Source organism: Oncorhynchus kisutch, linkage group LG4 (genome assembly GCF_002021735.2).
Source record: "Oncorhynchus kisutch isolate 150728-3 linkage group LG4, Okis_V2, whole genome shotgun sequence".
Lineage (NCBI taxonomy): Eukaryota > Metazoa > Chordata > Actinopteri > Salmoniformes > Salmonidae > Oncorhynchus > Oncorhynchus kisutch.
The window spans coordinates 15084667-15112591 of NC_034177.2; the positions used below are offsets into that span (position 1 = coordinate 15084667).

Genomic DNA, 27925 nt, shown 5'->3' on the forward strand with positions numbered 1-27925 from the left:
CTTTCTAGTTAAATTTCCACTTAAACTATGAACTTTATGAATTCACAATGACTTGGTAGCTTATTTGCTTACCATCTGTAACTTATTGTAGAAAAATCCACATTGTAGAATGGATCAACCCATTTTCTGGTGTTCTCCCTCCGTAGTGATGGAGCATGAGATCGAAGAGTTTCTGCAAACATCGAATGGGGACAAGATCAAGCCCTCCACCGTCCTCTTTGTGTGGCCCAACTGCACAAGAAGGACGGCAGCTGGCCCAGTACATGGACGTGATGGCTGATGGCCTGCTGGATACCGAGTTGCGTGTCTACACCTCCACACCTGGCATCCTCAACCTGCACTGTGTGGAGCTGAGCAAGGGAGACATCAAGCCCAGCTGCAAGGTACTGTGCTGCAAGCACGCACAGTACCGGGAGAGCCTCTGCGAGCAGTTCATGTCCCAGACCAAGGCTGCTGCTCCAGTTTCAACTGTTCTGCCTGTGGCTATGGAACCCTGACCTGTTCACCGGGTGTGCTACCTGTCCTAGACCTGCTGTTTTAAACTCTCTAAAGACAGTAGGAGCGGTAGAAATACTCTCAATGATCGGCTATTAAAAGCCAACTGACATTTATCTCATGAGGTGCTGACCTGTTGCACCCTCGACAACTACTGTGATTATTATTATTTGACCATGCTGGTCATTTATGAACATTTGAACATCTTGGCCATGTTCTGTTATAATCTCAACCCGGCACAGCCAGAAGAGGACTGGCCACCCCTTATAGCCTGGTGCCTCTCTAGGTTTCTTCCTAGGTTTTGGCCTTTCTAGGGAGTTTTTCCTAGCCACCGTGCTTTTACACCTGCATTGCTTGCTGTTTGGGGTTTTAGGCTGGGTTTCTGTACAGCACTTTGAGATATCAGCTGATGTAAGAACGGCTATATAAATACATTTGATTTGATTTTGATGCTGCTTCCCCATTAGCGGCTGGTTCGGTGAGGATGAAGGGGGCAGGAGGAGATGAAGGGCAGGGGGAGGGGGAAGAGGAAGAAGACCAAAGGTGGCTGCTCCAGGAGCTGAGCCACCACATGGCTCTGAGCACCAGGAAGGGTTTGGGTGTGTTCTGCGGCAGGGAGGGCCTCCTGGGGAAGATCTGCCTGGCCATGTGGGAGCACACCAACTTCTGACATGCGCCCCTGATGGTGCATAGGCTTCCGGGCGTGGGTAAGACAGTGCTGCTCTGCAAGCTGGCTCAGGAGGTGGTGGCCTCCTGGATCCCAGGGCCGTGGTGGTGTTAAGGTTTCTGGGGATGTCAGCCAAGAGCTCCGAATCAAAATGGTCTGGACAGCCCAGTTTAACAATTTGAAACAGTGCGAGGGAGGTAGATGAGGTCAGAGCAGCGGGCTGAGAGACACAGCGTCCTGGCAGAGTACTTCCTGGCTAGCTGGAGCCAAGGCCAATTTATAGCTGTCCTTTGACCTCCACTGAATACCACAATGGATGCTGACCTCAAGGTAACAGAATGATGGGATTTCAGTTCAGTTCGACCAATTATCTCACGCCACCTACAGCCAGAAACTCACAGTAAATAAGGACTGAAACTAGCATGAAGCTAACCGGCTGTGTTTCCATTGTGAAAATGTTCCCATGGGACATTTGTGTGGTGTTGAATCATTAATATACACCTGTCTTCTCAAGGTGCCCCCTCAGCCCCCGTGTTTCGCTAAAGGAGTGGCTAATGTCAAGAACGTCAATTTGAATTGTTGTTGCCCTTACTGTGTATGATGATGTCATATTACAAAGTCTACCTTGAAGCGGAGACTCTTTTGCCCCACAGGCTGTAGTGAGTGGCTGTACTGTAAGTCTCTGACCTGTGGGGTGGCCAGTGTCATTGAGGACCTGACCCTCTGCACCGAACTCATGGACTGTCCCGAAACTCAACTGATCCAAGACACGTTCATTCTCCTCAAGCCCACCCTGGACTTCCTAGATGGACAGATGGGGCAGTCTCTATTGGGTCAGGGGCTGGCATCTTAGTCAAGTGTCACATGTTTGATTTGACGCATGTTCTGTTGGTTTTAAATCTGTCCTGTTTCTGATAAAGTAGATCACGATTTCACATATTTAGAAGCCATGCTTTAGGGTAGATTATTTGGTTATTGATGGATATGAGTCCCTAATACATTCCTCTATGGCTTGGAACCAGAAACATTGACATTATACTTAGGATGGATGAGCTGGGTAGATGGATGGATGGGCTAGATGGATGATATCAGGAGAGCCTGCTCTTCACACTGTCTCACCAACCATCTCACTCCATTCTAATACTATGTTTCCTTTCCAAAGACCCCTCCCTTTTCTACATGGAGGTCTTGGCCAGGCTCCACTCTTTCGCTGAGATGTACCCTTCACTGATAGGACGACTCTGTAACCTCTGTCACGACTGGCTCTTGTGCTGTCCCGACCCCATCCTCACTCCCAAGTGCACCTTCCTCCAGTTTCCAGGAGGAGCGCTAAAGACAACGCTTGCTGGTTTCCAGGAAGGTTGGTACACAGTACTGTAGGATTCCCTTAATGTGAATGAGCCCAGGAGTATAGGATGATCCAAGTTCAGTCTCTATTTCACCTCTCTAATCGTTAAGGTTAGGATTTAGTATGGCTACGCTGTCAGGCATATTCACATTTTGTTTATTCTTGCTCAGTCTTTCTCTCTCTGTGTGTGTGTGTGCGTGCATGCATTTCGTAGGAAAGGTATTTGATTGTGTAATAATCTCCTTGACAGAATTGCTGTCAGTCATATTCAAATTCTGCTTATTCTTGCTCAGTCTTTCTCTCTCTCTGTGTGTGTGTGCGTGCATGCATTTCTTAGGAAAGGTATTTGATTGTGTAATAATCTCCTTGCCAGAATCGCTGTGAGGCATATCCAAATTCTGCTTATTATTTCTGTGTGTTTACGTGTGTGTGTGTGTGTGTGTGTGTCTACTTGTTTGTGCTCTACAGCTATCAGTGAGAGCGATTGACAGCGGCGATTGGCTTCTGATGGGACTCTGAGGAGGTGGAGCCTGTTGAGTGGCAGGCAGCTGTACTGTACGCTGGAGGCGGTGTCTAGTAACCCCTCGCCTTCCTCCTCACACATCCACGTGTCTGAGGAGTGGGCCCTCGTCTTTACCCACTCAGGAGGCCATGTATGACATGGATGTGAAGGAGTTAATTGTCTTATATCAAATAAAAAATGTTGATGATGAATTTTCCTTCAAATGCACCTTTTCAATCATTCTGTTTCTAGCTTTTTTTGATACGTACAGTAGGGACTCCCCAAATTAATATCATCAGCCCTGAAAGTATGGCATCTTAACACAGCAGACATACTCTTCCAAGTCAAAGATACCGGTATCTCCATAATTCTTGGAGTATTGAACAGAATGGTCGTCTCCCTCTCAGACGCAGCACATCTTCCGCCGAGGCCAAGACAGTGCAGACCCGTTTGGAAAACTCTTCACATAGTTTAACCCTTACAACTAACCTTTCACTGCAAAACATGGCAGACTACTTATAGCATCGAAGAAGGGCGTTCTCTATCAGGTACAGATTACTGAAACATGTCGAAGTCCATTTATTCCTTGTGTTATTATTTTTCTATTATTTGGAAATGACAGTCCATCATTATTTTAAGACATGAAGGTCAGTCAATACGGAACATTTCAACATCTTTGAAAGGTTCTTCAAGTGCAGTCGCAAAAACCATCAAGCGCTATGATGAAAATAACTCTCATGAGGACCGCCACAGGAAAGGAAGACCCAGAGTTACCTCTGCTGCTGAGGATAAGTTCATTAGAGTTAACTGCACCTCAGTTTGCAGCCCAAATAAATGCTTCACTACTAAAGGACACCAATAAGAAGAAGAGACTTGGTTGGCCCGAGAAACACGAGCAATAGACATTAGACCGGTAGAAATCTGTCCTTTTCTCCGATGAGTCCAAATTGGAGATTGTTTGGTCGTGTCTTTGTGAGACACAGAGTAGGTGTCTTTGTGAGACACAGGGTAGGTGAATGGATTATCTATGTGTGGTTCCCACCGTGAAGGATGGAGGAGCAGGTGTGATGATGCTTTGCTGGTGACACTGTCTGATTTATTTAGAATTCAAGGCACACTTATTCTGCAGCCATCCCATCTGATTTGCGCTTAGTGGGAATATCATTTGTTTTTCAACAGGACAATGACCCAACACACCTCCAAGCTGTGTAAGGGCTATTTGACCAAGGAGAGTGATGGAGTGCTGCATCAGATGACCTGGCCTCCACAATCACCTGACCACTACCCAATTGAGATGGTTTGGGATGAGTTGGATCACAGAGTGAAGGAAAAGCTTCCAACAAGTGCTCAGCATATGTGGACCTCCTTCAAGATTGTTGGAAAAGCATTCCTCATGAAGCTGGTTGAGAAAATGTCAAGAGTGTGCTAAGCTGTCATCAAACCAAAGGGTGGCTACATTGAAGAATCTAAAATCTAAAATATATTTAGATTTGTTTAACACTTTTTTGGTTACTACATGATTCCATATGTGTTATTTCATAGTTTTGATGTCTTCACTATAATGCAAATTCTAGTGTATTCAAGGATTAAAACGGCTTCTAAAGTTTGTAATTTTCATTCACATTTCCTGTTGCTACAGGATTATTTTCCTGATGTGAGAAACTGTTCAAACTAAGATAGAACATCCGTTTCAAAATAAAGTTCCTGATCAAATAATCGGAGTCTTTTCCTGTGGTTGGAAATCATGTATTTGATCGTTAATGCCTTTGCTTTCTGGCTTGCAATGAAAAACCCGGCGATGATCAGAATCACAGTTTTAATAACATACAAACATCAAGGTCACATCTGTGCACAGTGGACCACACAGTGCTTTCTTGAACAACCTTTTGACATGAAAGTACATAGATTCACAGTGCGTACACACGACTTCTGTTCAAAGCTGTTGCTCATGTACAACTCTAATGGACCAAGAGGGCCCTTTCATTCCTTATTGAAGTCCCAGGAAGCAGGGTACCAAACATTGCTGTCTAGTCTTTCTCTAGTCAAGGAAGGATGTTTTCCACCATCTTGTTTTGTCCTCTGTTGAACCGTCTTTATACGAGACACCTGGCAAGATGCCAAAGTAATCATACACAGCTGCAAAAAAAAAAAAAAGTTGGTACATGATGAAAAAAGAATGGCCACAACAAACATGCCTACAATCACACATATTTTCTCAAGTCCTTTTCGATGCACTGTCTTTGTGTTGATTTAGAAATCACTGTCTTTGTGTTAATTTAGAAATCACTGTCTTTTTCTTTCTCTCTCTGTGACTTGTGTAGCTTTATGTGTTTCTGCTTGTTTTCAACTAAACTGGCACAGTTTATCTTCAAATGTGATTAAACACGTTATTGGACTGGTTTTGTGGCCTTTTTGCAGCTGAGAATTCCCTACTAATATAAACTCAGCAAAAAAAGAAATGTTCTCTCACTGTCAACTGTGTTTATTTTCAGCAAACTTAACATGTGTACATATTTGTATGAACATAACAAGATCTGACAACTGAGACATAAACTGAACAAGTTCCACAGACATGTGACTAACAGAAATGGAATAATGTGTCCCTGAACAAATGGGGGGTCAAAATCAAAAGTATCAGTCAGTATCTGGTGTGGCCACCAGCTGCATTAAGTACTGCAGTGCATCTCCTCATGGACTGCACCAGATTTGCCAGTTCTTGCTGTGAGATGTTACCCCACTCTTCCACCAAGGCACCTGCAAGTTCCCGGACATTTCTGGGGGGAATGGCCCTAGCCCTCACCCTCCGATCAAACAGGTCCCAGACGTGCTCAATGGGGATTGAGAGCTCTTCGCTGGCCATGGCAGAACACTGACATTCCTGACTTGCAGGAAATCACTCACAGAACGAGCAGTATGGCTGGTGGCATTGTCATGCTCATCCTGACATTGTCATGTCAGGATGAGCCTGCAGGAGGGGTACCACATGAGGGAGGCGGATGTCTTCCCTGTAAAGCACAGGGTTGAAATTGCCTGCAATGACAACAAGCTCAGTCAGATGATGCTGTGACACACCGCCACAGACCATGACGGACCCTCCACCTCCAAATCGATCCCGCTCCAGAGTACAGGCCTCAGTGTAATGCTCATTCTTTCGATGATAAACGCGAATCCGACCATCACCCCTGGTGAGACAAAACCGCGACATGTCAGTGAAGAGCAGTTTTTGCCAGTCCTGTCTGGTCCAGCGACGGTGGGTTTGTGCCCATAGGTGACGTTGTTGCTTTATTTGCCTACCGTCTGTAAGCTGTTACAGACACCTCGCAAGTCCTCAACTGGCAGCTTCATTAAACAGTACCCGCAAAACACCAGTCTCAATGTCAACAGTGAAGAGGCGACTCCAGGATGCTGGCCTTCTAGTGGGGGGAGGACTTGTGAGGCATCTGTTTCTCAAACTAGACACTCTAATGTACTTGTTGTCTTGATCAGTTGTGCACCGGGGCCTCCCACTCCTCTTTCTATTCTGGTAAGAGCCAGTTTGCACTGTTCTGTGAAGGGAGTAGTACAGAGCATTGTACGAGATCTTAAGTTTCTTGGCAATTTCTTGCATGGAATAGACAAAAATAGACTGACGAGTTTCAGAAGAAAGTTCTTTGTTTCTGACCATTTTGAGCCTGTAATCGAACCTACAAATGCTGATGCTCCACATACTCAAATAGTCTAAAGAAGGACAGTTTTATTGCTTCTTTAATCAGAACAGTTTTCAGCTGTGCTAACATAATTGCAAAAGGGTATTCCAATGATCAATTAGCCTTTTCAAATGCTAAACTTGGATTAGCTAACACAACGTGCCATTGGAACACAGGAGAGATGGTTGCTGATAATGGGCCTCTGTATGCCTATGTAGATATTCCATTCCAGCTACAAAGTAATTTACAACATTAACAATGTCTACACTGTATTTCTGATCAATTTGATGTTCATTTTATGGACAAAAAATGTGCTTTTCTTTCAAAAAACAAGGAAATTTCGAAGTGACCCCAAACTTTTGAACGCTAGTGTGTATACGTTGTATATTTGTTCATGCCATCTTCTTACTGGTTCGTCATACATTTGATTCCTAATGATTTGAAATGGATTTTTGTTGCCAGGTAGATTTCCAGAGCAAGTAACAAATGTATTTATATTGTAACTGCTGAACTGCACTACATTGGAAAGGGGTTTGTACTTTTCCAGAATCTACAAATGTTTGCAATCTTCTAATACTGAGCCATGTCTTACCTCTAGGCAGAGCAGACCCACAGTAATCCCCCCCACTAGGAAGAGGTTCTGCTTCCCCCACCACAGAACCTTATCCAGGCAGCCGTTGGTGTACACACTCCTCCCTGCTGAACTGGGCTCCATACTCTGGACCTCATAGCCACACATGGTGTTGAAAACTGTCTGGGAGAATACAGTGGATATAACATTAGTAAGCATGAGTTTTGGGACAGACACTGAAGTCCAGGAATGGCCAACGCTCCTCCTGGAGAGCTACTGGGTGCGCAGGTTTTGTTGCGGCACTGCTATAAAACACCTAAATCTTCTGACACCAGGCAAACTGATTGACTATAGTGAATAAACTTGATTACATTTTCCCCCCTGAGGTTTAGATTGAGTTGCTTCACTGCAGTTGCGTCATTCTATTCTAGGATAGTAGGTTGTGTTTCATTGCTCTTGCATGGATTCTGCTAACACAGGAAGTATTTCAGTCGAGTCAGCAGCCTGCTGTCCATTGTTCCATCGGTATGCAGTGCATAGTGTTGTGGTCTACTTCTTCTCATTTCATAATCATAGCAAAGGTTGTTCCCAGAGGTCATTTATATACTGTAGTGTTTTCATAAAGCTGAGTGAAGGAAATATCAATGAATTATGAATGTGTTGTTTTGAGGTTATTTGTTTGTCTGACCTCATTGTGCAGTCGTAGGCAGCAAGAGAAAGGCACTCCACAGGCTTCCAGACTGGGGTTTTCCGCAGAGCAGTGGAAGTAGACGTTATCGGACCAGTCCTCATAGGTGTGAACACCACAGCACTGGAACTGCAATCAGAACCGACAAGTGCATTAGTATCAATAAACCCCTGTACAGCAAAGTGAACAGTGCTGTACTTAAATAGATAATATAGTAATAATATTTTAATTGATCAGATTATTTTATCCAAAGTGTCACGACTTCCGCCGAAGTCGGTCCCTCTCCTTGTTCTGGTGACGTTCGGCGGTCGACGTCACCTGCTTTCTAGCTACCGCCGATCAACTTTTAAATTTCCATTTGTTTTGTCTTTGTTTCACACATCTGTTTTCAATCCCACAATCACCTGTTCATTATTTAACCCTCTGTTCCCCCCATGGTTTTTGTGAGTGATTGTTTATTTGTATTTTGGTCGTGTATTCTGTAACTTTGTATATATTCATTTTTTGAGTAAAGTACGTTTGATTCCTCATATCTGCTGTCCTGCGCCTGACTCTACAGCAGTTACACAAAGACACCAATACACAAATACTTGGTATATGTGATCTATAAAGAAATAAAACCCTCAATTCTAGTAATTCTACTTTAGGGCCGGCACCATGCTTCGTCCAACTGAACCATCGGAACCACTTGGACTGTGATTATCAGTGTAATTCACCTTTTTTTGAACAAAGTCAATAACATTTTCCAAGTCCAAATCCTCCCGATAGCTAACAATTGCCTTTCTCATTAACTTCTCAGTCCTCTCCAAAACCTGAAAGAACATCAGAAAGCATCTCATGAGTCAAAAGTATCTAATACAACATAATTTGATTGATGGTGTTAACTTGTATTCTAAATGTTGGCATGCTGAGAATTGCATCCTGCTTGGCTATAAAGGGGATGCAATTCTCTTCATAAAACTGACTTTCAAGGTTCTCACATTACCTTGTCAGTGAACAGGAATCCAAGCACTGCAGCTGTAATCTGTAGGAGAAGGATTACCACCAATATCCCTGAAAACTAGAAACAGAAGGGACATTTCAACCTTGTAGTAGGCCAGGACAGTTGCATTAATTACTCTCTGTAATCATTATAATGATAAACTATGTTTAGATAATTACATGTCTACTATTCACCACCATCTATCTATGGCTTTCCAATGTACTTAAATCAATACGTTATGTGTGGCTAGCTCATCACAGTGATAATGTAAACTATTGTCTCAAGCAAGGAGCGACTCACTGTCTTCAGTAAGCAGGTTCCATTGCGCAATGCACCGAAGCACCCAAAAAAGGTGATCATAAACATTAGGGAGCCAATGACGATCAGCAAGAGAGCTGGGTCAGTCATCAAAGTGTCCACAACATCTGTGGACACACACACACACACACACACACACACACACACACACACACACACACACACACACACACACACACACACACACACACACACACACACAGTCTCATCAGTGGCATGTATCGCACTAAATAGGCTATATGTGTCAGTTGAGTCTAGACAAGCGCTTGTCATTGAAAATGTGTGTTTATGACATTTAGACTGACCTTTCTCTTTGGAAACTTTGGCGTAGATTCCTACTGCTATAAGAACAGCACTTGCTACCTGGAGAAAGGAATGTTGAACTAATTGTAATATAGCATGCAGTCGGATTTACAAACTTGTCATTTGTATTTCATAGTAGCCTTTCACTTGGAATATTCTGTGTAGGCAGGCTGTCATTAGCTACAAGGAATAGTCAATCACTGAACTTTAAAAAGTAAACACAGCAGGCTTTTTGTGAAATTGTGACTGTTAACGACATACACCCAGGACATCCACTTCTATCGGCAGTCTTATCTTTCTGATGAGAAAATAGATTAGCAGAGCATCCTTTGACAATATTAAAAGAAAATATATACGGGCTACACAAGGCATGTCTCTGCTAATGATATAGTTTTTGCCAACTTACCCAAAAAATGTAACAGCAGACGAATAAAGTGTATTTAATGGTTATATATTTTTTAATTCCTTTCACCATTCTTCTTGTGTATTATGTGAGTTCTTGAGAAGTCGGGTGTGGTAGTTTGAAATCGCCAGACTACAGCAAAGAGTTGTCTTCCCCTTTCCCCTCTCTTGCTTATACTCTCAAGATGTGTCTCAGCTTGTCTAGGGACTGGTTGCAACACTACAAGACGCATTCTTTACACCTGATAGAGAACTTTGGCTACCTGACGTTGACCCCAAATACATTCCTCATTATTTATAATGGTCCAGTTCACTTAAAACTGGAATCCTTTAATTGAAACAATAACAAAGTGGTGACCACGCCCGTGTTTTGGTCAAAAGCTGTAACCGCTGTCAAATTCAAAGAGAGACCTACGTATGCAGGACTCACCATCCATGATGTCAAAAGTATCGTTTTAACCATGTTATGAGGCTATATGGTGTTTGTTACATTTATTTTGTTGACCAACATTGGAGTATAACAATGTACAGAATGTAATTGTACTACAATATGTAGGGTTCTGATAGAGTATGACAGTTGAACTAAGCTCTTTAGGCACTTATAATACACTTCAAGAATCAATGCATTCATTTATAATTAAGAAAAAATTGATGTATCAACTAAGGAACAGGTGTCAAACTCGCCATGGAGGGCCAGTGTCTGTGGGTTTTCGCTCCACCCTTGAACTCCCCTCACCTGGTTGTCTAGATCTTAATTGAAAGGAAAAAACAAACACTGCAGACACTGAGCCCTCCGTGGATTGAGTTTGACTCCCCTGAACTAAGGATTCTAGCTTTAAAGTTGAAGTTGCCCCATTGCACATATTCAGGACCAGCTTACCTTTCCAAAGGGCTAAACTTCAACATAAGTGTAAAAACGCAAAACTGACCTGAGGTCATTGTCTAGGCCAGGGCTTCATTCCAGTCCTGGCGGGCCAGCCAGCAGAGGGCTCACTATGAATGCATACACTGACACCTGCTGGGTAACATAATACATTGCACACAGCAACAAATATTATTCCCGTTGGAAATAGAGACAAATTATAGGCACATACCCATATAATTACAGGTTGTTAACCTGCTGAAATGAATACAGTGTAGCGGATACACCTGTTGGAATTTGGCACTGTACAACTTCAGAGAATTATAACCTGTAGCCTATTCCTTTTAGCCAGACGTGATCATTGACGATTCCCTCTCCACCGCAAAATGACGCACCCAGGGATTCTCCAGCAAAGCGGATTGAGGAGCCGAAACATGTCCCGTCAGCGGATTTGAACTGCACGGTACTTAGATCTCCACAGGAATTTTTTTAAATTATATTATTTACATGTTTATTATTATAATTTACCCTTAAGAAACTCCGAAACGTGTAATAGTTCACCATGGGAATCTCAGAACTACTTGACAAACTTCGAGATCGCGCAGATACATTTCTAAATGAGAAAAACATAGTGACAGATTTCCTTGGGAAACTGGAGGAGAAAACGGGGATCAAGAAAAAATGTTTTGCCGTAGGTATGTCATTTCTGTGTAGCCTATTATGATGACACATTTTATGTGCATGAAAAGATGATAACTGGATACCTAAATCGAAATATGATGTCTAATTATGTCTATGATGGCAACCTGTGAAGGCTATAATGCATTGTAAACCTATGTTCGTTGAATACACAACACGTTTCGGTTAATCCTGGCTGTGAACACGAACTACAGCCAGCCAAATGGTAGACCTATACGTAAATTAGGCTGTCGCAAACAGTTTGGTATTGACCAATTTACTCACTCTCATCAGGGGAAACTCTATCAATGTAACTTGAAATAAATCGAACTACTTAATAATATGTTTTTATGTTTGGGAATAGGAATATTTTAATGGTGCATTATTATAATATAAAATGCTACTGCTGTACTATGTAAACAAAAACAACGCAACTTCATTCAAAGATTTCACTGTCAGAAATCCAACCACAGTGTCAATACCATACCATACAATGCCATGCCATTTATGGGCTCAGTGCTAGAGGGGTCACTACAGACCCTGGTTCGATTCCAGGCTGTATCATAACCGGCCGTGATTGGGAGTCCCATAGGGCGGTGCACAATTGGCCCAGCCTCGTCTGGGTTAGGTTTTGGCCAGGGTAGGCCGTCATTGTAAATAATAATTTATTCTTAACTGACTTGCCTAGTTAAATTAAAAAAATATATTTGTAGTTATGTCTAATGCATTATTGTCAGCCTCCAGAGGACAAGGCAAGGCATAGGACAGGTGTATTCATGCCAGTGGGTGGTACTGATCACTGGAGTCTGGAGGAGAGGAGGAGCTATAGGAGGATGGGCTCATTGTGATGGCTGGAATGGAATTGATGGAACGGAGTATAATGTGGTTTTCACGTCTTTGATGTGTTTGATACCGTTCCATTAATACCATTCCAGCCATTGAGCCGGTCCTCCTATAGCTCCTCCCACCAGCCTCCACTGATACTGATCCATGTTACATGTTGGTATTAGCCCTGGACAGCGCCACCATACTCAGAGCATTTCGTATGATTCTGTACGTCAATCAGAGACACTCCATTGAGTATGATATGTTACGTTTGGCTTTTAGAAATTTAAAAAAATGTATTTAAAATAAAAAACGTAAAGTATTTTCAGGTCTCTCCAGAGATCGTCAATCAGGTTCAAGCCCGGGCTCTGGCTGGGCCACTCAAGGACATTCAGAGACTTGTCTCGAAGCTACTCCTGCTTTGTCTTGGCTGTGTGCTTAGGGTCATTGTCCCGTTGGGAGGTGAACTTTCGCCCCAGTCTGAGGTCATGAGCACTCTGGAGCAGGTTTTCATCAAGGATCTCTCTGTACTTTGCTTTGGCCATCTTTCCCTCGATCCTGACTAGTCTCCCAATCCCCCACTAAAAAACATCTCCACAGCATGATGCTGCAACCACCATGCTTCACCGTAGGGATAGTATGGGCCATGTGATGAGCGGTGCCTGGTTTCCTCCAGAGCTGACGCTTGGGATTCAGGCCAAAGAGTTCAGTCTTGGTTTCATCAGACCAGAGGATATTGTTTCTCATGGTCTGACAGTTATGGTTATCCTTCTGGAAGGTTCTCCTATCTCCACAGAGCTCCACAGAGGAACTATGGTGCTCTGTCAGTGACCATCGGGTTCTTGGTCACCTCCCCTCCCTTCTACCCTGGTTGCTCAGTTTGGCCAAGCGGACAACACTAGGAAGAGTCATGGTGGTTCCAAACTTCTTCCATTTAAGGATGATGCAGGACACTTTTGTTGTTGGGGACCTTCAATGCTGCAGAAATGTTTTGGTACCCTTCCCCAGATCTGTGCCTCGACACAATCCTGTCTCAAAGCTTTACAGACAATTCCTTCAACCTCATGGCTTGGTCTCTCTCTCTCTCTCTCTCTCTCTCTCTCTCTCTCTCTCTCTCGCTCTCTCTCTCTCTCTCTCTCCCTCATCCATAATTATGAAGACAGTTATGCATTTGGCATGGCATTCTACCGTTCTGTAAATCATTTAACAGCGTTTGAGACTCTTTTCCTAATTTCCGTAAGACTACTTAAATTCTCATGAAGTAGCAGTGCAATGCTTGTTTAAGATATTTGTGCAGTATAAAGTCTGACCTCTCGTCGTGTCCTTTCTGTTATCGACAGGTGCAGTGTCTCTGACAGGACTGTATTTGGTATACGGCTATGGCGCCTCCCTCCTCTGTAACATGATTGGTTTTGTGTATCCTGCATATTATTCGTAAGTACAGTAGCAAACTAGGTTTAAAGTTACATGTATTTAGCATTAACTTAAAACTGTATATCTTTATGTACTGTATATCTACTTCTAATGTACACTACAGCAACTACCTAGAATGATTATAAAGGAACATGTTCAATTGATTTCATGAGCTTTTTCTCTCAATGCCCTGAGTTTAGAATTAAGAACATTTCCAATAAATGTATTTTCAAGACTCTAATTTCTTCTTAACTTTTTGCTGAAGGAGAAACATGAGAAATTGCGTAAGAAATTTACAAGAACCCTTTGGAGGAATAATAACTTAACTTTCTACTTAAGTCTATAGTTAAAGAAAAAATGGCAGTTAAGAAGAAATGTCTTCTTAAGAAGGTTTTGTGAATCTGGGCCCATGACAGATTCCTGATCGTAGAGACCTGATAGTATTATTTATTAGCCAGACTGTGTATGTATTGCCATTTTATGTTATGTAGTACCTTGCCTCAAGTAGGCTTATGTAATGTTGGTTACTTTGTCCACTCTTTCTATGTAGAATCAAAGCCCTCGAGGGTAAAAACAAAGATGATGACACAAAATGGCTGACCTATTGGGTGGTCTACGGAATCTTCAGTGTGGGGGAATTCTTCTCCGACATCTTCCTTTATTGGTTTCCTTTCTACTATGCTTTCAAGGTAAGGAGAGCATTAGATGTGTTTCACACAGAAAGACACTATCTGTGTGCTTTATGTTCTAAGCCAAAACTGATTCAACTCACTCAACTCACTCATCAACACACTCACATCTGCCACACTGATCCTCAACACGGGGGCCCTTCAGCGGTGCGTGCTCAGTCCCCTCCTGTACTCCCTGTTCACTTATGACTGCATGGCCAGACACAGCTCCAACACCATCATTAAGATTGCCGACGACACAACAGTGGTAGGCCTGATCACCGACAACGATGAGACAGCCTATAGGGAGGAGGTCAGAGACCTGGTCGTGTGGTGCCAGGATAACAACCTCTCTCTCAACACGATTAAGACAAAGGAGATGATTGTGGACTACAGGAAAAGGAGGACCGAGCACGCCCCCATTCTCATCAACGTGGCTGTAGTAGGGCAGGTTGAGAGCTTCAAGTTCTTTGGTGTCCACATCACCAACAAACTATCATGGTCCAAACACACCAAGACAGTCGTGAAGAGGGCACGACAAAGCCTATTTCCCCTCAGGAGACAGAAAATATTTGGCATGGGTCCTCAGATCTGGCAGGGTAGCCTAGTGGTTAGAGCGTTGGACTAGTAACCGAAAGGTTGCAAGTTCATATCCCCGAGCTGACAAGGTACAAATCTGTCATTCTGCCCCTGAACAGGCAGTTAACCCACTGTTCCTAGGCCGTCATTGAAAATAAGAATTTGTTCTTAACTGACTTGCCTAGTTAAATAAAGGTAAAAAAAATTGTGACCAACTACTGACCTTACAATTACACTCTAATTCAAAATCACTATAGGCTATGGAATATGGTATATAACACATTAATAAACAATTTACAAGCCATTATGAGCTACTTATTCATACATTCCTGTCAATAAATTCTGGGTATGCTGTGAAATACCTGTCGTCAAACACATTTATTTATGGTTTATTATGCTCATGGAGGAGTCATGCTTTGCTTATGTTGTTCCTTTAGTATGTGCTGCCCTTCAACATGTCACAATGTTCCTGTTTTTTCCCTACCTCTTTCCCAGTGCTTGTTCTTGTTGTGGTGCATGGCCCCCGTTGCATGGAACGGCTCTCAGATCCTGTACAACCGGGTAGTGCGACCCTTCTTCCTCAAGCATGAGGCCACTGTGGACAGCATGGTCAATGACCTCAGCGGGAAAGCCATGAACGCAGCCGAGTCCGTCACCAGAGAAGGTACAGAGAAACTGCTAGCTCCAAGCCCCATTGTATTTAATGTACATCTCAAAGTGATAGTTCACTCTGTTGAAGTATTAGCTTATTTTCAACCTCCCTAGGGCAGGGGTGTCAAACTCATTTAGTACTTTGTTGAAGCACCTTTGGCAGTGATTACAGCTTTGAGTCTTCTTGGTTATGACGCTACAAGCTTGGCACACCTGTATTTGGGGAGTGTCTCCCATTCTTCTGAGAGTCTATAGGAGCCTTTTGGCAAACTCCAAGCGGGCTGTCATGTGCCTTTTACGGAGGAGTGGCTTCCATCTGGCCATAAAGGCCTGATTGGTGGAGTTCTGCAGAGATGGTTGTCCTTCTGGAAGGTTCCCCCATCTCCATGGAGTAACTCTGGAGCTCTGTCAGAGTGACTATCAGGTTCTTGGTCACCTCAATGACCAAGGCCCTTCTCTCTCGATTGCTCAGTTTGGCCAGGCGGACAGCTCTAGGAAGAGTCTTGGTGGTTCCAAACTTCTTCCATTTAATAATTATGGAGGCCATTGAATCGTACTACACCGTCTCCAACACCCGTCGGATGTGGCAGGGTTGCAAACTATTACAGACTACAAAGGGAAGCACAGCGCAAGCTGCCAAGTGATACGAGCCTACCAGGCGAGCTAATTTACTTCTATGCTTGCTTCGAGACAAGCAACACTGAAGCATGCAATGAGAGCATCAGCTGTTCCGGATGACTGTGTTATCATGCTCTCCGTAGCCGATGTGAGTAAAACCTTTAAACAGGTCAACATTCACAAGGCCGCAGGGCCAGACGGATTACTAGGACGTGCACTCTGAGCATGTGCTGACCAACTGGCCAGTGTCTTTACTGACATATTCAACCTGTCCCTGACTGAGTCTGTAATACCAACATGTTTCAAGCAGACCACCATAGTCCCTGTGCCCAAGAACACTAAGGTAGCCTGCCTAAATGACTACCAACCCGTAGCATTCACATCTGCCACACTGATCCTCAACACAGGGGCAGTGCTTGCTCAGTCCCCTCCTGTACTTCCTGTTCACTTATGACTGCATGGCCAGCCACAGCTCAAACACCATCATTAAGATTACCGACGACACAACAGTGGTAGGCCTGATCACCGACAACGATGAGAAGGCCTATAGGGAGGAGGTCAGAGACCTGGCCGTGTGGTGCCAGGATAACAACCTCTCTCTCAACATGATTAAGACAAAGGAGATGATTGTGGACTACAGGAAAAGGAGGACCAAGCATGCCCCCTTTCTCATCAACGTGGCTGTAGTAGAGCAGGTTGAGAGCTTCAAGTTATTTTGTGTCCACATCACCAACAAACTATCATGGTCCAAACACACCAAGACAGTCTTGAAGGGGGCACGACAAAGCCTATTCCCCCTCAGGAGACAGAAAAGATTTGGCATGGGTCATCAGATCTTCAAACAGTTCTACAGCTACACCATCGAGAGCATCCTGACTGGTTGCATCATGGCCTGGTATGGCAACTGCTTGGCCTCTGACCGCAAGTCACTACAGATGGTAGTACGTACGGCCCAGTACATCACTGGGGCTAAGCGTCCTGCCATCCAGGACCTCTGTACCAGGCGGTGTCAGAGGAAGGTTCTAAAAATTGACTCCAGCCACCATAGTCATAGACTGTTCTCGCTGCTACCGCACAGCAAGCGGTACCGGAGCGCCAAGTCTAGGTCCAAAAGGCTTCTTAACAGCTTCTACCCCCAAGCCATAAGACTCCTGAACAGCTAATCAAATGGCAACCCAGACAATTTGCATTGCCCACCCATTACGCTGATGCTGCTCTCTGGTTATTATCTATGCATAGTCACTTTAACTCCGAAAAGATTTGGCATGGGTCATCAGATCTTCAAAAAGTTCTACAGCTACACCATCGAGAGCATCCTGACTGGTTGCATCATGGCCTGGTATGGCAACTGCTTGGCCTCTGACCGCAAGTCACTACAGATGGTAGTACGTACGGCCCAGTACATCACTGGGGCTAAGCGTCCTGCCATCCAGGACCTCTGTACCAGGCGGTGTCAGAGGAAGGTTCTAAAAATTGACTCCAGCCACCATAGTCATAGACTGTTCTCGCTGCTACCGCACAGCAAGCGTTACCGGAGCGCCAAGTCTAGGTCCAAAAGGCTTCTTAACAGCTTCTACCCCCAAGCCATAAGACTCCTGAACAGCTAATCAAATGGCAACCCAGACAATTTGCATTGCCCACCCATTACGCTGATGCTGCTCTCTGGTTATTATCTATGCATAGTCACTTTAACTCCATCTACATGTACATATTACCTCAATTACCTCGACTAACCGGTGCCTCCGCACATTGACTCTGTACCGGTACCCCCTGTGTATAGCCTCACTACTGTTATTTTACTGCTGATCTTTAATTATTATTATTTTTTATTGATATTTTTTTACTCAAAACTTTTTTTTCTTAAAACTGCATTGTTGGTCAAAAGGGCTTGTAAGTAAGCGTTTCACTCTAAGGTCTACTACACCTGTTGTATTCAGCGCATGTGACAAATTAAATGTGATTTGATTTGATTTGACGGTGTCCTTGGAGACCAATGTTTTGGTACCCTTCCTCAGATCTGTTACGCGACACAATCCTGTCTCTGAGCTCTATGGACAATTCCTTTGACCTCATGGCTTGGTTTTTGCGTTGACATGCACTGTCAACTGTGGGGCCTTATATAGACAGGTGTATGCCTTTCCAAATCATGTCCAATCAATTGAATTTACTACAGGGGGACTAAAATCAAGTTGTAGAAACATCTCAAGGATGATCTACGGAAACAGGATGTACCTGAACTCAATTTTGAGTCTGAAAGGGTCTGAATACTTTTGAAATTAAAGTATTTCTGTTTTTCATTTATTATACATTTGCAAAAACTTCTAAAAGCCTGTTTCACTTTGTCATTTTGTGGTATTGTGTGTAGATTGCCGAGGAATATAAAAAAATCATGTAATCCATTTTATAGATTAAGGCTGTAACGTAACAAAATGTGGAAAAATTCAAGGGGTCTGAATACCTTCCGAAGGCACTGTACATTGAGTTCCTACCCCCACCAAAAATAAATGTTCAAATTCAGTGGCAGCCGGTGCTGTTTAAGATGAGGGAGGATGATTTTTTTTTTATGAGCATGGCCTTATTCCTATTACAGCATGTTGGATGACTGTAATTTATATTCCATTCACCCAGTTCAATTAAACATCAATAGGTTTAGGCTACTACATGATACCCAACATCATGAGGTCGCTACAACCTAGTCTAGGAATTCAAGTTTACAAAGTAGGTGCACAGGTCGAGAGAATATTGAGTAATCAAGATGTCAGACAGTGGCACATTCAATACCACCTTGCACACTCTTCCTGCATCTAGTTGAACTAGGGTATAATCTTTAGTCCAACAGTTGCAAATGAGAGTTTCTATTAGACAAATTCAGGTATGTTTATCCCTGTTTCGTTCCGTTTTGTCCCATTTAAGAAACGTTTTTCAACAGAATCGGCGGAATGAATACACCCTTGATCACACGCAAACAGTTCACTTTCATAGCAGCCACATAAAAACAGCATGATCACTTTGCTCGTTGTATATACAATTCCTCCTCCAACTATCTACGTGCTCTCCTCCTCTCATCTTTTCCCTCGCTTGTGGACTTCAGTGCACAACACATCAGCTGTCTGTGGCGAGGTGAAAAACCCCTACACACAGCCTACATAGTTGTCACTTCATTGTCAACTAGAACTACTAGAACTAACGCGTTAGTAAACCCGCTACAATCACGCAGTACAGTGTACAGTCAGCAGTTACACCGGCGGGCCCCGATGACAATAAATTAATAAAACCAAACACTTAGCTTGACTTGGAAGAGTTCCAGTGTTGGATAGCCATAGCCAGCTAGCTAACATAGCATCCGTCTCTGTTTGAGCCAGGTGTTTGAATAGACTAAACTAGCTAGCTGCATTTGCTAGCTAAGTGAAAGTTAAAAAACATAAAACCAAATATACTGTAGCTAGCGCTCTCTCTCTGCCGCTTCTCCTTAATTTAGGAGGACATTAATTTGTTCAAAACTGTTAAACTATTGTCTTTCTATCTCTTTGAGTCAACTACTCACCATATTTTATGCACTGCAGTGCTAGTTAGCTGTAGTTTATGCTTTCAGTACTATATTAATTCTCTGATGCATTGATTGGGTGGACAATATGCCAGTTCATGCTGCAAGAGCTCTGATAGGTTGAAGGAAGTCCTCCGGAAGTTTTTTACTGTGTAAGTCTATGGAAGTGGGTGAAAACTATGAACCTCCTAGGTTTTGTATTGAAGTCAATGTTCCCAGAGGAGGACAGAAGCTAGATGTCCTCCAGCTACACCATGGTGCTACCCTACAGAGTGCTGCTATTGCTTCTGTAGACCTTCATGGCAAAACTGTGTGTTTTAATACATTATTTGGTGACGTGAATATATTTAGTATAGTTTTATCTAAAAAGGATAACTTTTTGAATGTTTCACTATTTTTATTTTTTTCTGAAATTCACTGAGGAGAATGGTCCTCCCCTTCCTCATCTGAGGAGCCTCCATTGTTTCAATTATGCATGTTTGGAGAATATAGCTGTCAAGGCAGATTTCCTCCTCTTCCTCTGAAGAGGTGAAACAAGGATCGGATCAATACGCAGCGTGGTAGGTGTCCATGGTTTTTAATAAGAAAAACTAAACATTAACACAAATACAAAATAATAAAGTGAACTGGCAATGAAACAGTCCCGTGTGGCACAAACACTGACACAGGAAACAATCACCCACAAAATACCCAAAGAATATGGCTGCCTAAATATGGTTCCCAATCAGAGACAACGATAGACAGCTGCCTCTAATTGAGAATCAATCTAGGCAACCATAGACATACAATTACCTAGAAAGGAAACAGCCCCATAAACTTACAAAATTCCTAGACAAGACAAACACCCTAGATGAGACAAACACCCTAGATGAGACAAACACCATACATCACCCATGTCACACCCTGGCCTAACCAAAATAATAAAGAAAACAAAGATAACTAAGGCCAGGGCGTGACAGTAGCAAACATAATGAAAACGTATTGTATCGGTTAGCAGTGCATTTAAAAGGATGCCCAACATATTGCACCAGATTCAGCTACATACTATTTTCCCTATGCTGTCCTTAAATTACTTGGTATTTCACAGTATAAATCCTATTAGAGACCTGCGTGTAAACAATGAGGATAGAATCAATGTGCTGTAGACTACTGTATGAGGTCACACCAGTGGTGGAGTTCATAAACTGGCAAATGGTCTAGCAGGGATTAACATTGTCGGCTGAGGTCATAGACAGCTTACGGCAGGTAGACGAAAGGATGGCAGGAACCAGGTCAGCTGATATAAATAGATCTGTTGAAAGAGGCAACCTGTTGAAAGAATGCATACTTGCTTTAAGAATAATGCAAAGTATACGGAACAATCTAATTAGCCTAAATATTGAGATCCGTTCAATTTTCAGTAAAAACAGAGCTATTCTGTTGTGTGTGCATGCGTGTGCATATGTGTGTGTGCATGCATGTGCATATGTGTGTGTGTTTCAGCCTTGATTATTTGTATACAATTTTTCCAATTACTTTTGCAATATCATATGCATAGATTGCTTGTTTCTGATGGAACCTTTGTCTCTTTGTTTGCATGTCTCTTTCTCTCTTTCCTGTCTGGCCGCAGTCCTTCAAACACTGGTGAAAAACAAGACTATACAACAAGCATCAGAGACAAAAGGCTTACCCAGCACATCAGATTCACCTGTATGTAAAACAAACAGTTTATTTTCATATCAAACTCCTTATTACTTTATTTCCTTGGTCCATAGTTACTCCCTAACAACCCTCCAGCTCAGCTAACATAGTCCCACTATTAGTTAACTTGTACGTTAGCTGTGTTGTTTCATGAAAAGGGCTTATCAAGAAAAACTTCCAAAAGGACGAATTTGTGGCAGAAACGAGTTGCAGCACTCAACAAGAGATTCATTTATTATTAGCTCACTTTGCTCCATTGTTCAGAATGAGTGTACAGGTGACTGATCTGATCTTGAACAATGGTTCCCTTTCTCGGCTTATGACACTCCCATAATGTGAATTGATAAACTTATCTACATATTATGTAAATTGAAAAATCATCCCGATATCTCCACTCCAAGTCTCTTCAATGAGAATAGGCCCTTAGTCCTTTAAGAAGTATTTCTTGGCAAGCCCCCTTTTCATGATTTTTGTCATTTTGTTGTAACCTTATGCAAACCACTCCTTAATTCTAGTCGCTTGTCAGTCCCTTAATGAACATAGCCATAGAAAATCAACAATTGTAGATCTCATTTTATTGCTATTATTTGTCAAAAACAGAAGATGAAAACACTCAGTGGGATTGAAAGTCAGAACACTATTGAAAGTCCTTGTTGTTTTTTTACTAGGCAAGTCAGTTAAGAACAAATTCTTATTTTCAATGACGGCCTAGGAACAGTGGGTTAACTGCCTGTTCAGGGGCAGAACGACAGATTTGTACCTTGTCAGCTCAGGGATTTGAACTTGCAACCTTCCGGTTACTAGTCCAACGCTCTAACCACTAGGCTACCCTGCCGCCCCTTGTCATTCTATGGTGCAAGTGTCAAGCCCCCCAGTCACACGGTGGACCACTATTTTCTCCCCTTCGGCTGGTAAATGTTGTTGGAGTGTCCTGAGCGATTCCTCTGTAGAGTCAGGCTGATGTTAATTGGGGTGCTAACAACCCAATCTTTCTCCTCTGTGGACAATGGATACTGATAATGCTGCCATGAGTAGCAAAGCTATTTTTCTCTTTCTGCAAGCTTGAATGTGGGTCTATTGTACATTCAGTTTTGTGAGTGCTTTGTGAAGGAAATGTAGTAGGAAGTGCAGCCTTAACACAAAATAAGCTTTCAAATATGGTTGGTCAGAGACTTTATCACAGCAACCACATGGTAAGGTCTGGACTTGAGGGCTGTTTTATGAAGAAAGAAAACAAGGACATAAATCAGCAAATCCCGCTTGTGAGAAGAACACATGCCGGGACTAAAGCTTCTCCCAGGCTTCCCTCCTCAGGGTCTTATCTAGAACCACTACAACAGCCATTACCTGAGCTGTGAGAAGAACACATGCCGGGACTAAAGCTTCTCCCAGGCTTCCCTCCTCAGGGTCTTATCTAGAACCACTACAACAGCCATTACCTGAGCTGTGAGAAGAGGTAGTCGACTATCGGCCAATTAGCCTATATTTCAAGGATGCTAAACATATGTTTCCCTTTCATAACATGGTTGTGAAGCTCGTTTGAAAGTAATTCCTCCTCATTGTCTTGTTTGGTCCTATTCCATGTCTGTTCATAAGATGATTCATGAGTTGACCTACACTGAACCCAAAGTAGACTAATGGTAAGTGACACGCAGTGATACTGATACAGGATTACTCACTGTATTCACCTGGTCAACCACAAGGGCAGTGGCTGGATCTGGTGGCATAGATAGATTACTAATTGCATTAAGCAAAATACCTAACCTCTTAAAAGCATCGTTCACTCCAAAAGTTTGTCAGATGTTTTCAGACTTCCAAAGTTGTCTCATGTCGATATGAGTTCATGTTCCATGACATCATTGTGTAGACACAGCTATGCCTCAATCGCAAATCAATAATAGAGATATAGACATGGTCTACTTTCAACATAAGACTACCTTTGGGATTTGAAAGTATTTTTACAAAATTAGATTTTGAGTGAACAATGAGCAACTTTGAGTGAACTATGAGCAACTTTGAGAGAACAATGAGCAACTTTGAGTGAACTGTGAGCAAGTGTCTTTCATTATATTTACAGATCCACAGGTAGAGGCATCGTCTCAGTGATGGTACTGAAGACAGCAAACCAAACCATGCCAGATTCACCGGAAGGACTTTGGTTTCCATGTTGACTTGTAAACTGCTGAACCACTTATACTTGATGCCCTATGGTGGGAAAACGATGAAACAAATCTGACAGAGATGGGATACCATTACACAGACAGATAACGGGACAGGAAAAACACATAGCCAAGCTTCATATCGACCAAAACCACTGCAGCTGAAAATCACTTCACAGCCGCGTGGTCGTGTGTCTGGTCAGTTGAATGCTATGCAATGTCTGATATTTTGACCTTCTCATCACCTGATTAGAGTAACTGAATTTGTCTGATATGTCTTTGCTTTACAATCAATGTCCTTGTCTTCCGATAAGGGAGTGTGTGGGCTCAATGCTTCAACAATAGGCACAGTGTTCTAGTCTTAGACCTCTTTGTTTTTGTTTTCACATACTTCATTGTGCTGAATGAAATATTTATTCATCATTGTCTTTTGTTTCTTTTTTTTATTTGAACATGTTTTTTTCTCTTTTTGTCTTGTAAAATTGTATTATAGTCAGATCTAGGCTGTATTAAAAGTAAATTACCACATACCTCTACTGTAAGTTAGATTTTAATGCAGTGGGTCTTGGAATTCTGGTGAGATCATTTTCCAATGGTAAATACTGCTACTATGTATTTAACCAATCCTTTAAATGGAATGAGAAACTGAGTCAGTGCTACTTATTGTAGTTGTGAGTTAGCAATGCAATAAGATATTTCAATAACATTCCATTATTATTACTATTATTATTATTATTATTATACATGTACAGATGTTGTACTCTCAAAAGCACATACATTTGTACCAATTGTGTATGAATAAAAGTGTCCTCTTATTTAGTGTGTTTTTTACTGGACATGTTGCTTATCAAGATGATCACAGATTCTTTGGCAGGGAGCAACGGAGACAAAGCATTTTAGAGGAGAGTACCCTCTATTGGTTGTCATCATCATTGTCTCAACAGGGATGAAAAACGGCTTCTGGCAATTAAAACATACAATTTGATGTATTATTCAACAGATAAAAAAAATAAATAAAAACATAAGATTAAAAACATAATGAACAAGGTTATCAAAGAATATAACAAATACGTGCGTAATGACGTGTCTGTCTCACACAAATGACGTCTCAACTTCAGGTCCACGCATGCGCACAATAATTATTTTTTTGTTGCATATTGATATTGTTTAAGTTATGTTGTATGCACAGTTTTAAACGTTTGTAAGACAGCATGTTAAAATTGCACCGTAGAAAGTCTAGCTACCAACAGAGAAGTGGCAAGTTTAGGAGACCCCGTAAAACCACGACTGTCTTAGTTAGGACATTTGACATGTGTAGACAGACACCAGTAGCAAGATAGGACTCTTAGCTATAATAGCTAATTGGATATATAAATTAGCTGGCTATCTTAAGACATACCTCTCCACGGTGCCATTATACCAGATAGCCTGCATTTTGGTTCTGCAGAATGAATATCAGCATGGGTGCTAAATTAAGAAGTGAGTGGTGCTTCATAATCGACCAGATCCGCCCACTGTGGACCTCTTGATGGACATCAGAGCTTTCCGAAAGATCCAGTCTTCAGCGTCTTGGAGGATGCCAACCAAGGTATGCACCTAGCTACTGTACATCTGTCAAATAGACGACACTATTACTAAGTCAATTCAAGCAGACACCCTTCACTTTATATCACATGTAATGTTATGAGGGAGAGCATCTAATTTTGAGCTTTCAGCAAATTGTCTACTCGTTTTGGTGGCCTGTGTTTTAGGAAACCTATTGAACTAAACTGGATTTCGTCCTTCCACAGATGCCAAGAGGGGGTCATCAGACAATGAAGTGGAGACAAAGTATCTTCAGAGCTGCAGGTACTTGGAGATGAACAAGCGGCTTCAAGAGGTCAGAGGTGAACTCGTGCAGCAGAGGGAGGAACTGAGGACAGCTGGAGAGCAGTTGGGGATCAGCGTGGCCAAGGTCAAAGGGAGAGCCCTCGAACCAGTCTTTGAGGCATCACACCTCAGGGCTGGGAGATCACCTTACCTCAGGGCTTGGGGAGCACCTAACCTCAGGGCTGGTGGAGCACCTTACCTCAGGGCTGAGGGAGCACCTAACCTCAGGGCTGGTGGAGCACCTTACCTCAGGGCTTGGGGAGCACCTTACCTCAGGGCTGAGGGCGCTAAACCTCAGGGCTTGGGGAGCACCTAACCTCGGGGCTTGGGGAGCACCTAACCTCGGGGCTTGGGGAGCACCTAACCTCAGGGCTGAGGGCGCTATAACCTCAGGGCTTGGGGAGCACCTAACCTCGGGGCTTGGGGAGCACCTAACCTCGGGGCTTGGGGAGCACCTAACCTCAGGGCTGAGGGCGCTATAACCTCAGGGTTTGGGGAGAACCTTACCTCAGGGCTGAGGGCGCTATAACCTCAGGGCTTGGGGAGCACCTAACCTCGGGGCTTGGGGAGAACCTAACCTCGGGGCTTGGGGAGCACCTAACCTCAGGGCTGAGGGCGCTATAACCTCAGGGCTTGGGGAGAACCTTACCTCAGGGCTGAGGGCGCTATAACCTCAGGGCTTGGGGAGCACCTAACCTCGGGGCTTGGGGAGCACCTAACCTCGGGGCTTGGGGAGCACCTAACCTCGGGGCTTGGGGAGCACCTAACCTCGGGGCTTGGGGGGCACCTAACCTCGGGGCTTGGGGGGCACCTAACCTCGGGGCTTGGGGAGCACCTAACCTCAGGGCTTGGGGAGCACCTAACCTCGGGGCTTGGGGAGCACCTAACCTCGGGGCTTGGGGAGCACCTAACCTCAGGGCTGGGGGAGAACCTAACCTCAGGGCTGGGGGAGCACCTTACCTCAGGGCTGGGGGAGCACCTAACCTCAGGGCTTGGGGAGCACCTTACCTCAGGGGTGGGGGAGCACCTAACCTCAGGGGTGGGGGAGCACCTAACCTCAGGGCTTGGGGAGCACCTTACCTCAGGGCTTGGGGAGCACCTTACCTCAGGGCTGGGGGAGCACCTTACCTCAGGGCTGGGGGAGCACCTTACCTCAGGGCTGGGGGAGCACCTAACCTCAGGGCTTGGGGAGCACCTTACCTCAGGGCTGGGGGAGCACCTTACCTCAGGGCTGGGGGAGCACCTTACCTCAGGGCTGGGGGAGCACCTTACCTCAGGGCTGGGGGAGCACCTAACCTCAGGGCTTGGGGAGCACCTTACCTCAGGGCTTGGGGAGCACCTAACCTCAGGGCTTGGGGAGCACCTTACCTCAGGGCTTGGGGAGCACCTTACCTCAGGGCTTGGGGAGCACCTTACCTCAGGGCTGGGGGAGCACCTTACCTCAGGGCTGGTGGAGCACCTTACCTCAGGGGTGGGGGAGCACCTAACCTCGGGGCTTGGGGAGCACCTAACCTCAGGGCTGAGGGCGCTATAACCTCAGGGCTTGGGGAGAACCTTACCTCAGGGCTGAGGGCGCTATAACCTCAGGGCTTGGGGAGCACCTAACCTCAGGGCTGGGGGAGCATCTAACCTCAGGGCTGGGGGAGCATCTAACCTCAGGGGTGGGGGAGAACCTTACCTCAGCTTGAACAGATTCATCAAGAGAAAACTTGGCGTTCCTCGAGTCACACCACCTCAATCTCACACAGGAGGGTCTCAGAAATGGAAATGGGACTCAACAGATTGATTGTACATTATCAGTTGATTGTTGTTCCAAATAATTGTTGGCATTAACATTGTCTCCATAAATTGGTGTGATTTTTCACAAATGGTCAAACAAATTAGTTATGTGTATTGTCTACATTTCTAGATTTTATATAATGAATATGAATAAAATATTAATTTGTGAATAAATATAACATGGTTTTAATGTTCAACCACACTGACTTTATGTGCATGGATCGAGTGTCAGGCAGGAGTTAATTAAGCTACATGGGTCATATGAATATCTAGCCATGTGATAATATCTAGCCATGTGATAACATCTAGCCATGTGATAACATCTAGCCATGTGATAATATCTAGCCATGTGATAATATCTAGCCATGTGATAATATCTAGCCATGTGATAACATCTAGCCATGTGATAACATCTAGCCATGTGATAACATCTAGCCATGTGATAATATCTAGCCATGTGATAACATCTAGCCATGTGATAACATCTAGCCATGTGATAATATCTAGCCATGTGATAACATCTAGCCATGTGATAACATCTAGCCATGTGATAACATCTAGCCATGTGATAACATCTAGCCATGTGATAATATCTAGCCATGTGATAACATCTAGCCATGTGATAACATCTAGCCATG

At 43.5% G+C, this 27925-nt stretch overlaps 2 protein-coding genes across 3 annotated transcripts; one reads left to right on the forward strand and one right to left on the reverse strand.

Moving 5' to 3' along the window:
- Positions 1-4809: 4809 nt before the first annotated feature.
- On the reverse strand, positions 4810-10151 carry zgc:113223 (tetraspanin). The gene is made up of 8 exons (XM_020479756.2): positions 9967-10151; positions 9563-9620; positions 9240-9364; positions 8943-9017; positions 8674-8769; positions 7958-8086; positions 7291-7452; positions 4810-5148 (listed from the first exon to the last, which is right to left on the reverse strand). Exons 1-8 carry the CDS (start codon positions 10033-10035, stop codon positions 4993-4995), a joined length of 870 nt encoding a protein of 289 aa, XP_020335345.1. The 5' UTR covers positions 10036-10151; the 3' UTR covers positions 4810-4992.
- A 1038-nt stretch (positions 10152-11189) lies between these two features.
- reep6 (receptor accessory protein 6) lies at positions 11190-24065 on the forward strand. Of its 2 annotated transcripts, XM_031822503.1 has the most exons (7): positions 11190-11519; positions 13668-13761; positions 14291-14429; positions 15483-15651; positions 21410-21489; positions 23077-23120; positions 23558-24065. In XM_031822503.1, exons 1-6 carry the CDS (start codon positions 11387-11389, stop codon positions 23116-23118), a joined length of 657 nt encoding a protein of 218 aa, XP_031678363.1. In that variant the 5' UTR covers positions 11190-11386; the 3' UTR covers positions 23119-23120; positions 23558-24065. The 2 variants fall into 2 exon arrangements, with proteins under 2 accessions (XP_031678363.1, XP_020335346.1); XM_020479757.2 differs by lacking the exon at positions 23077-23120 and having other exon boundaries at positions 11258-11519.
- Positions 24066-27925: the final 3860 nt, after the last annotated feature.

Excerpts from the sequence above, each read along its gene's own strand:
- zgc:113223 (XM_020479756.2), bottom strand. The coding sequence starts at position 10,035 with ATGGTGAAAGGAATTAAAAAATATATAACCATTAAATACACTTTATTC. Across the intron at positions 9,365-9,562 it reads CAAAGTTTCCAAAGAGAAAG|ATGTTGTGGACACTTTGATG; the intron begins GTCAGTCTAAAT and ends GTGTGTCCACAG. Across the intron at positions 5,149-7,290 it reads TGGGTCTGCTCTGCCTAGAG|CTGTGTATGATTACTTTGGC; the intron begins GTAAGACATGGC and ends TTTTTTTTGCAG.
- reep6 (XM_031822503.1), top strand. The coding sequence starts at position 11,387 with ATGGGAATCTCAGAACTACTTGACAAACTTCGAGATCGCGCAGATACA. Across the intron at positions 14,430-15,482 it reads CTTTCTACTATGCTTTCAAG|TGCTTGTTCTTGTTGTGGTG; the intron begins GTAAGGAGAGCA and ends CCTCTTTCCCAG. Across the intron at positions 21,490-23,076 it reads CCAGCACATCAGATTCACCT|ATGATTCATGAGTTGACCTA; the intron begins GTATGTAAAACA and ends TCTGTTCATAAG.